Source organism: Amblyomma americanum, chromosome 1 (genome assembly GCF_052857255.1).
Source record: "Amblyomma americanum isolate KBUSLIRL-KWMA chromosome 1, ASM5285725v1, whole genome shotgun sequence".
NCBI lineage: Eukaryota > Metazoa > Arthropoda > Arachnida > Ixodida > Ixodidae > Amblyomma > Amblyomma americanum.
In genome coordinates, this window is record NC_135497.1 from 177858724 (window position 1) to 177869693 (window position 10970).

Genomic DNA, 10970 nt, shown 5'->3' on the forward strand with positions numbered 1-10970 from the left:
AAGCCATCATTTTAAGAAGACATTCAAACGCACTTAAATGTTGTCGAGGGCAGATATCTAAGGTGGCGTAATATCTCTGAAATATAAAGTTTGAAACAATTACAGCTCGGAAACAGTGTTTAGAAGAGTCAGCAAAGTGGGCGCATCTCTCCTGTTTATTTATTTGTACAACGAAAGACAATAAAAATAAAAGCAGTGAGGTGCATCGCAGGTGTTCACCAGATGCTGAATATCGTCTTCATCCTTGATCGGATAAGAGTAGGCGGAACCGTTCTGGTAGCAAGTTTCGATGCTAGCAGACCGAGTGACTAGCGCCAGCCACCGTATCCGCCGCCAAAACCACCTCCTCCACCGTATCCGCCTCCGTAGCCGCCTCCCCCGCCGTATCCACCTCCACCCCCGTAGCCGCCTCCGTAGCCGTGACTGATGGTGAGCACGGGTTTGACAACGTGTGATACCGTGGCTACCGGTTGCTTGACATACGTCACCACCGGCTTGGACACGTAGCCAACGCTGAGCACCGGTTTAGCCACGTAAGAAACAGATGTGTGGCCGTAACCACCGGCTGCCACTCCAGTGGCCAGGGCGCACAGTAGAATCACCCACTGTAAGGAGGGAGAGGAAAAGAAACAAAACAAAGTTACGCTGAGCATAAGGCGCGCAAGTATTCTTACGCTCTTAAGGGATGCGAAAGTAATCACGCCGGCGAACGTATAGCGACAGGATACGGAGAAAGAAAACGATGTTACGAGTACTCTCGTTGGACGGCGACATTGCTCCAAAAGAAGAGGAAGCACAGGGCTGCGTGACGCTTCCGCTGCTGTTCCGGCAAATATGTAACGCTGAAAGGATAGTTGTCCAACACGGGCGCCACAGTGCATCGCCAGCCTGGTGTGCACGTCACGGAACCGATTTAATTCAAGCAGGACCATCGCTCTGGCTGTCTCATTCCGGCAGCCAAGCTCTCTGCCATCGTTACGTTTTCGCCGGCCCACTCGCGCATTCTACCTCAACTGCTTTCGTAGCTTCCGCCGCATAGCCACAGGGAGTCGTTGACGGACGTCGCTTCCTGTGCTATTATGCACAATGAAGTTACATTCTTCACGTAACGCAGCATTTCGCGCGCTTAAAACTCACTACATCAAGAACCGAAATTCCCATTAATCATGCTCGATTCATCGTTTTGTCTGCGTGTATACCGACTGAACTTTTTGATACGTTTCCTCAGCTTTAACGCTGATTTTGGCAGCTGTAGCCTAAAGAAAAACTTTCCGCGTGCGCGCGATCCAGACCTCAAGGCTGATTTGTGTTCCCAACCAACTGCCTACTCTAGTTCACCCCTTCTAGTACCGTAACTCCGCTCTGCAACTTACAAAGAATCGCTGTTTTCTTCTCCCTAAAATGACTGGCAACGATGCCTGCTTCAACTTAAAATGATCACTTAGCATGTAAGTAAAAAAAAAAACTTCGTGAGTGCTTTAGGTTATCGCAAAGGTTTATGGCATGAAATGAAGGCCTTGTGGTCTGCCATAAGGGCAGTTTCTCTTTTTAAGTACGAAATAGAGGTGGGTAAATGAAATTAAGTTACTTTTCACGCGCGTCGTAAAACTAATTTTCAGACTAAATTAGAGAAATGCGAAAAATTATAAAATTTGGCCACCCCATTGCAGGATGCTTAATTTGCTTTGTTAATTTATCCATTTTTCTGTTGCATTTTCGACCAGCTGCATGCGTTGCAGCGGTTTAAATATAAGAAATGTGTCCATCCCTGATAGTTCCGTCCGCATAAGTCCATTTCTGATATTTCACGGCGTCCGCATATACCCCTGTCGGCGCATGCACTTCCCATACCGAGCTCTAGGGTTCGTGAAACATCAACCTCATAGCTGACTGATGTGTTGATTACGCTGCCCACTGTAAGCAAAGCAAGTTCGAGCGAAAACTGCGAGGCTAACCACCTGACCACCACCATGCTCTAGCGATAAGCTGGGTGGGAAGGAAGTTGTGCATAAATCTGTTTCTGCACACACCTGGCAAATCGTTCATCGTGTCTGAGTAACGTATGTAGCTTTATTATGGTAGATGTACAAAATATTAAAGTACAAAAATAATATATCCGCGTCAACTTCCCCCTAAAGTTGTCTCGGTAACAGAAAACGCACACACTAGACCAATTGTTCACACATGTCGTCATGGCGAGACATTACATGTGAAAAGAATCAGTTCAGTGCGGCTCTTTTTGTTCTTACGGAAAGAAAAGAAATGCTATGGCAAAGGCAGGATGCCATCGTGACAGCCATTTCAAGGAATTGGAGTTTCAATGCTAGGCGAAACTTGCATAACATTCAAGCGTAACAGTCGACATACACCATTTGGATTATTAGCAAGCAAGACGAACGCATAGTGAACATGACATGTAAAAAAGGCCCAACAACGTCACTTTGAACAGAGCCAGAAAGTCCTTTTCGCGTCAAGGCTTCCTGACTAAGCGTTTCAGTCTCACACAAGAAGGCGCTAACCAAATCGTTTACGAGATGCATATACTCACGTAGACGTGCATCGTGCTAGGCAGGAACAGCGAAAGAGAAGCTTAGGTGCTTTTCCTACAGGAGGCTCTGTCTCGAGGTTTCTTGCCTGACGCCTTATATACGTCAAGATATGGCCTTAAAAATGGGCAAGCATGCGGCATTTACTTGAAACAGTTGACCTGGTGCGGCTTGTTGCGCAATGTGGCTGGTGTTTTGCCCTGTATTCCAGCGGTCTTTTTTTTTCCGTCGGTCGTTTTATTTTCTTCGAACCAGTCATTAACGAAGTACTCAGCGGGAAGTGTTTATTGTTGCTCAGGCGTGTCCATTTCTGAGTCTCATTAACCCGGGCTCACCGCGTTAAGCTTTCATTACTCCCCCACTTTGGGACGGAAGAATAACGCCCACGCCGAGCGCCAGCGAGCTTCCGGAACAAGTTACGAAATTATTGGGCTACGAAGGCGGACCACGCGTAGAGGTAATCCGGAGTGCGAGCTTCATTGCGCTGCGCTTGAAAAAGCAACTAGTGTGCACTCGTACCCTTAAGACCCTGGGTATGCCCCGACCGATATGCACCTTGCATACGAGCCATGTGTAAGGTGCCACGCACCTTACACATGGCTCGGTGGCCTAGGTGCCACGCACCTTACACATGTGCCATACATCACGAACTGCACTCAGTCTTCGCAGCAATCGTTGGCTAAAAGCACTGTGGTAAAACGCAGTGAGGAGGTTGTTCGGACGATCTATCAAGTTATCATGGCAATGCCGAGCATGCTTGCACAAGACGAGGCGCAAAATTAAGTTCTCACTGCTTCTGGAAGCGTTGAAATCTGTCTGAACGGAATATTTTTGTCCTTCCAAGTACTCTGATCTTCAAAATGTTGTAGGAATGCCATCCGTAAGTTTGTTTCATGGTAACAAAGGTCATCATGGTTTTGGCTATAATCACGTGATCTGAAAGGATGGATGCTGCCGTATAAGTTCGCCACGTGTCTTGTACGCGCAGAGTAACGGTTGGCTGTAAACCGGCGTTGCAATAATGGCTGCCTAAATGGTTGGAAGAGAATCTGAAGATGAAGTGCGGCTGCCGCTTTCGCTTCAGTGCATGTACTCTGGCACAGAGCCCCGAAGGTGTCGGAGAAAAACAGTACTAGCAGTAATAAAGTGGGGGGTTCGCTTGGCAAAGAAACCTGGCTCACAAGGTCGCACCTCTCGGAGGCAAGAAATCGGGGAGCCGAATCCTCATTACAGGGCGATATAGCCCAACAGCCCTGTGGAAGCACATAGCTATTCACATGAACAGCCACCATTTCCATATGCGGAACTTATGCTATCTCGCAATTTGAAAGGCTGACGTGTAAATTACAGTTTGCGCCAATGAATTGGGGGAGGGGGGGCGGGGGCGAGCTAATAGCATCTCGCACGTATACGAACACTCCTTGAATTGAGCTGAATTGAATTGAAATAAAATGAATAAACGTTTATTGAAGAGGACGGTGGCTGGAGCGCATGTGGGTGTGCCCTCAGTGCAGTGTTCCGGAGGCTTCTGCTGCCCACCTTCTGGTGATGAAAGGGAGCGCTGCCTGTTCGTCGAGGCGTGCGCTGGCCGGCTTCACCTCCCGCAGCTTAACTGGGTCGCATTTATCGCTTGGGAGACCATCATGACTCAATGTGCAGTAGCACAAGTGCTGGCCAGCTACTCCTGAGACGCAAACTCCTTTGAGATTTTGTCCTCAGTTTTGCTGGTTCCCGCCGCAGCTCCGGCTTTAGCCCCGACAAATTGTGGGATAGAGTGCACGTACAGTGTATTGTTGCTACCAGGCACATACCTTCCAGGCTCAGCACTTATGTGTACACGCAAGAAGTGCAGTCACATCCGGCAATTCTGGATAAAATCATTGTTGAGCAGGAAACCGTTTATGAAGGCAGTTTTTTTTCATATCAGGTACAATATATCCGGAGATCACCCTATGGCAGTGTTGTATTTTTTTTTTGCTATTCCCGTTTTTGCTATCATCAAAAGCGTTCCCCGTTGGTTTTCTACGGCAGTCTTAACTGTTCGATGCCATCGATGGAAAGACTTTAAAAGAAAGATTTTGCTACATATCAGAATCATGGACCATTACCTTCAACATTTCCATAACGGTGTCTTACAGTTTTCTCATTTTCAAAATTTTTGCCCCGAAAAAGCTGGATATGCAGTGCCCAGGTTGCAGGCTATGTTTCATATTTTCATATGCGTGGGCATGGTTTCAGACCGTTGCGGCATATTTGCATAACAGAGGAAAAAAGCAGCCCGTCTAATATGTGGTCCGCTATGACTGTTATGGCTCAGTGCATAGCCAGAATGGTTTCGCCTTGACCCAGATTTTGCCGCCGGGGTCATTTCGGGGGTCGAAACGCTCGTGCGATTATGGTGGCACCCCACTGCGTCGCAGGGCGTCTTACACGTTGGGACGCAATCGCTTCTAGACAATGAGCTTTATTGCTTTGAAGAGAGCAGAACACTGACATTACAGGGACATTGTGTGGAGGCCTGCAACAACAGCGTTATAAGTAGCCTTTATTACGTCCATCTGAACATTTTCCTTCTTCGCGCAGAACCACTTATCTCGTGACGCTCATGTCAGTATGGTCTGAAGTCCTAAAAATATCAATCTCAAATCTGTGACACATTCATTAATGTCAACTTCCTGAACACAAGACAAGCGCTTACTCGACGGGAAACACGTCATCCCGGAACGACATGTCTTAAACTCCTTTTTGTCACGTGTATGTTTATTCAACCTCGAGGCGCGTGCATGAAACATAGTCGCAAAGTTCATTATTATTTTTTATTAGATAGTAAACACCGAAGGGACATCTGCGCCCTGCAGTCTACAGGATATCCTGCAGGTTACCCGAGCCTATGGTGTAAAAAGTAACGTGGTTTAAGCTGCAGAAGGAACTCAGTTGGTATTGCTTGTATGAAGGAAGCAGGGGTATGTTTTGTTGACTCTAATTTCATTAATTAGTAAGATTTAATTACACCACTTTTAAACATGCAAAAAGAGAGATAAAGAGGAAGAAGGAAGGCAGGGATGTTGACCAGAAGGGTGTTCCGGTTGGCTACCCTGCACTGGGGAGGAGGGATGAGAGGATTCAAAAAAGAAATGGAGAAGAGGTGAGGAGCACATTCAAATTTTGTCATTCAAGCCAGTCGCTCTCACGAATGTACACGTCTAGTAGGCCTTGAGAGCAGTCGTCTGCTGCAGCCACGGTCCGAGGATCTTGTCCTCTGCTAATGGGCGATGATCCAGGCGGTCCAGAGCACAACACAGGGGGTCTCTCTATCGCAAAAGGCTGTCAGCAATCCCAGTCGTTCATGAGGAGTTTATTGGCTGCCGAACTCAATTGCAGCCCGAAGGGCTGCAGTTGAGCTGAGCCACACGAACTGGACATGCAAGAGGTTTTACTTGTAAAATTGTAGCGTCAGGGGAAAAAAGGCCACTAGTTATGCAGTTTTCGCTGTTGTAGCTTTATGGCGATACTCTTCTGTGCTCTCTACAAAGTGGGTGAAATATCATGACCGGAGCGTATGCTTAGAATTTCCCGCGCCGGTGCGGTTTTGTTGGCCGTTTTCATGCCGTGTTCACGCTCGCCAAGTCTCAGATGCGTACGTTGCTGACAGCCCGTGTGAGCGGCCGCCGTCGTGTTCGTCTCTGGCGTTTCATGCGCTTCTTCAGGACCTGAAAAAACGCTCGAAAGGCAGCTACGTTTTCTGACCGTTCATGGGTTCTTTTCACGCTCTACAACTTGTTCACTGAAACTTCTCGCGTGTATCGAGCGCTTTAAACACTAGTTATTTTATTTTTTTAAGGACTTGCCATGTGGCATAAAGTGGGGTTGTCAATATGCTATAGAAAATCGTGGATCTATTTTCATCCAGAGACCTCAGCAGGCTCCGCTTCTTAGTGTTGTTCGCCAGCCACAGGGTGGGGTCTTCCTCCCTAGTAGCCTTTAGTCCAACTTCCTGTAGTCATATTGTTCTTGATGGTTTTGTTGTCGTCCACGTCAGTGGTGGGCGTAGAACAATTAGGACATGTGCTAAGCACTGTTTCTTCCTGAGGGCCAATCGACACGTCATCGAAGGGGTAACGGCTACCCCAGCACTAAGTCTTCAAAGGGATACTTCCTCCAATTTCGTTAAATTATGAGGGGGAGGGTAAGTGTACGGGGGATCAGGGCGTGTGTACTAGAGGACGTGAAGGCGGAGCGGAGATCAGGAAAGGGGGCTACTTGGGAGGCGTTACTTATTCCATGTAAAGAGCAAACATGGTATTGCCTATTTTCTCTTGGTATGTACCCACTACCAATACTGCTTCAGTTTCCTTCCCGCAGCGTGTACTATCGCGATCAAAAGTTTACTGGATTAGAATGTGCGGGAAAACACTTATTTCGGTGCAGTCACGCAGTCCAGTCGCCTGAAATGTGTCAGGGTATGAGGGTACGTACGAGCATGCTCTATCCGCTGGTAACAATTCGAGAGCACGCGTTCCGTAAACTTTAGACAACGACGATACAAGTCTTTTTTTTACCTTTGTTCATGAAGCCGTCCAACAAAGCAAAGCAGCAGATCCAAGAGTACCTTCTTGTCTTCTTTTCTTTTATGGGTGCGGCGCCGGGATGAGGAGATGGTGCTAATGAGCAAAGAAAGCCGCTTTGGTATAGCTTCTACCGCATGACCAGAAAAATATGCCTCAGGTCAGAGAATAAATCTGACGAGCTTACGGCTAATGTGAAGCACGTGTTCGTTGAACAGGTATAAATTAAGTGGCACGTCATTTCGATTGGAAGCGGAAAAAGCGAACTCAAGCGGGAAGCAATTTAAGCGGCTGCTCTACCTGACATAGGGTTTTAACTAGTCTAGCTGCCTCGTGGCAGGCTGCAGCATCAAAGTGTTACGAGCTGAGTTTGTCGCGGCCATTCGAACAGCGGTGTTTATCGTACTTTGTAGCTCGCCATACTGTCGGCAGCGTATAGCTATAGGGTGTGTATATGATGTGCTTGAATGACGACTTTTTTAGTATGTAAAAAGTAGAGAAAGAAAAAACCAATTTATTCCCCGAAGCGACGACAGTCGCGGCTTTGGACTTTAGGAGACTGGTGGAAGGTACCTCTTATAAAAACCAATTTACTGCCAGGTAACACCGTCCACGTGGCGAGTCGCACACCGAAGCGTTCCTATTTATGGAACGCGAACCGGCCATACAGCACCCAGCTGTACGCAGGCACCTCGTCTCGCGGCACGCGTCTACAGTAGTCTCTCTTAAAAAATAGTAAGAAATGTTATATATCCTTAGCGTCTGGAAATTCGTGGTCCGCGACCACACTGCTTGGGAAACCGGGGATTCGTCTCTTCCAGTGTTCTTGCAACCATTTTCTTTCTTCAATATTCGTCACGTTTGAAAAGCAACGTGCCCTGCTTTCTAGAAGTTTCTCCTCTTGCATGATGTTAAAGTTTACTGTTGCCAGACATTAATGTAAGGTAAATCCATCTCATCTTTGGAGAGATATCTGCGGAGAGACATGTCGGTTGATCCTTTTATTTCTGATTGCATGCTGTGTAGATAATCGGGTATTGATTGCTTCAGCTGCTCGATTTCCCTGAGCAACAAAAAATGCAGGTCGAAGAAATCCGAAATTTTCTTAAGTGCGAATAATGACTTTTGTTTCTTTTTATTTATTTATTGTTTCAGTTGTAAATTTGCTTCAAAGCCATGATCTTTATGATGCGTTTTAAAGTTCAAAACAGAAATAAGGATATATATCTTTCATGACTAAGAACTATATGTTCTTTTCCATATGTAGCAGCCTATCTGCCTCCATCTCCAGTATTTCTCATCCTACATCCTTTCGTACATTTCGTAATACTGTATAATCCTTACTGATCTCTGCAACACAGTAGAGGCATTTAGCGCATTGAATTAAATTTTAAAAAAAACGTTGAGCATATTGGTATTTCATGTGTGTCGCTTTTGAACGGCCCCTGGATTGCGAATTCATTTTGTGCATGTAGTTATTGAGGCTGGTTCACTTAGCGTGCTTACGTCATAGGCGTCGGCGTTTGTTATTTTGAACCTCTGTTGCTCTTGAAGCCCTTCTCTGCCAGAGAAACTAAGAATACGCAAAGAATATTTACTTCTTCGCTTCGAAATTTGCTGGCCATATGACGAAATGTGGGAGCAGCTGGTCGGCCCACCACGCTCCTGTTCCAGTCGGTCTTCGAAACTACGAAAGAAGTCGAGTCTATGTGTGGTCTGAATCCGAAGAGCTGATGGCTCTAATGAAAGCGGCTACGGCCGAGTGAATTCGGTTCTTTTCGCGGCTGCGTTTTGTTCTCCATACGGTTTGAACTGGCCGCAAGGTTTTACATTCTGCTGGCAGTGCTATTCCGGGCGTTCTTCGATTAGCCTGGCGCGTTCACATCATGCGCAGATTTAGGCAAGGGGACACGTTTGGCCCTCTTACGCGCGACGAAGTGATCTAAAATACGGATCGCCTCACAACAGTGGCTCCATTCTCTGCAAATGCATAACGAAATCTTCCGAGGCTGCCGCTCATCAGCGTATGGTACGGGTAAGGTGAAAACGAACTGCGCTGAGCCAGGGAACGCGTTTCAATTCCGCTCTCACGTGGGACGGGCCGTTGCCTCCACGTCGTTGCGAGCAATTATTGAGTAGAGTGCAGGTCTTTGCCTCGAGCCAGGCGAGTTGGCCGCGGTTACTCGGCACCGGGCAGACGGGGTGGCATTCACGTGGTGGTGATGCTCGCAGAAACGGGGTCAGTGGAACTTTTGTCGGCCCCCAGTAGAACCGGTAACCGGCCAGCGTCGGGCTGTTTTCTCCTTTCGCGTCCCCCGTAAGCCCTGGATGCGTCCGGAAAAAGAAAGATCTCCTCGCACCATCCGCTACGCGTCTGTTTCTATTTTCTCTCCCGCACACTAAAAGTGGGCATCCGCGGGCCACCAGAAGTAAGCAGAAAACGGAAAGGCGAAGCAGGAATGCTGCTTCGCATGACAGTGGGACGAAAGCGGAACTTAAACTGGTTGAAGAATGCATCACCGTTGCGGGTGATTTCAATGTGGCACTCGCCACGGAGATCACGCTTGACTGCCGCCCGAAGGATAGCCTCGTTTCTTTATTTTCTCTCTCTTTCTATCTTTCTCTTTAAGAACGCAGCACAACTCTTCTTGAAGGCAGGCTGCCACAGCGTGAGCTAATATGAACAGAAACGCAGCACACAGAAAAAAAAAGCTCGCATCGGCGTGGCCGAGGACGAACGCGTTCAGTTCGCGTGACACAGGGACATGCTCAAAAGACGTCTTCGCACTGAGTCACTGCACTACAATGCAGTTTATAGCTTCATGCTTGAGTGTGTATGGTTGTCAAAGTGATGCACTTCAGAACATCTACAACTCAAGCCAATAGGTGGTGTGTGCACGAGTTTCAATGTATGCACACGCCACCTCGCATTAAACTCCTGCTCATGTTGTCTGAGAAAGAGAAAGAAATCGAGAAGTTACTGCAGCGGGGACCACAGCGGTGATTTCCGAGAACAGTCGCTTGACTTAAAGAAGTTGGCATCCAAAAGATATGCAAAGCATAGGCTAACAAGAACGGTGGCGCTCAGCTGTACTGGGGACATACTGTCTTTCGAAGAATTACAACAGGCATGAATGTTAAACACATTACGCTCTATTAGGCCTTGCATTTGGGGCCCTTATTCTTACAAAATGCTTATCACCACCATCCTCATAAAAAAAACTGTACAACTAGCAGCGCGATTTCCCTAATTTAATTACATGCAACGTTGGTATCGGTGAATCTTTCACCACTGCTGCGAGGACAATCGCAATTGTGCTTCAGTGTTTGCAACCAGTGCAGTCAGTGTCCGACCAGTACTCCGCGCGCTTTTCATTTCTATGTCCCGCTGTAATAAATTTCATAGGGAGGAAGACGATAGTAAACAATGCATAAATTATGCATGCAATAAATTCACATAAAATTAGAAGTAAAATTTAAGTTTCTCCTTTCCCGCTCGAGACGCTAATTGGTCCCATCAGTGACGACGGCAAGCTTTATTTCCATGCATATATTTGCATGAAGGCCAAATACAGTCTGATACAAGTATACACAACAAGAACAGAGAGCCCGCTGAACGTATGCGGGGATCCTCAAGTCACACACGTCCGAATAGTGCCTGGACTCAAAGCAGGCTGATCCCTCGCGCATCCGCATTGCCTCTGGCGCAGCAGACCCAAGGCAGCGTCCCGTTTCGAGTCATCGTCACCCTGCCCTCCAACAGCGCGGACCCCCTTTAGGGGCACCAGACGGACGTCGGAGCGACCGGCATCGCAGCACGAAAGAGTTCGCGACGTAACCCTTGAACGCTCTCTGCACA

The 10970-nt window shown here is 47.4% G+C and overlaps 1 protein-coding gene across 1 annotated transcript; it reads right to left on the bottom strand.

The window, feature by feature from the left end:
• Positions 1 to 198: 198 nt before the first annotated feature.
• On the bottom strand, positions 199 to 2604 carry LOC144093767 (uncharacterized). The gene is made up of 2 exons (XM_077627471.1): positions 2549 to 2604; positions 199 to 605 (listed from the first exon to the last, which is right to left on the bottom strand). Exons 1-2 carry the CDS (start codon positions 2558 to 2560, stop codon positions 309 to 311), a joined length of 309 nt encoding a protein of 102 aa, XP_077483597.1. The 5' UTR covers positions 2561 to 2604; the 3' UTR covers positions 199 to 308.
• Positions 2605 to 10970: the final 8366 nt, after the last annotated feature.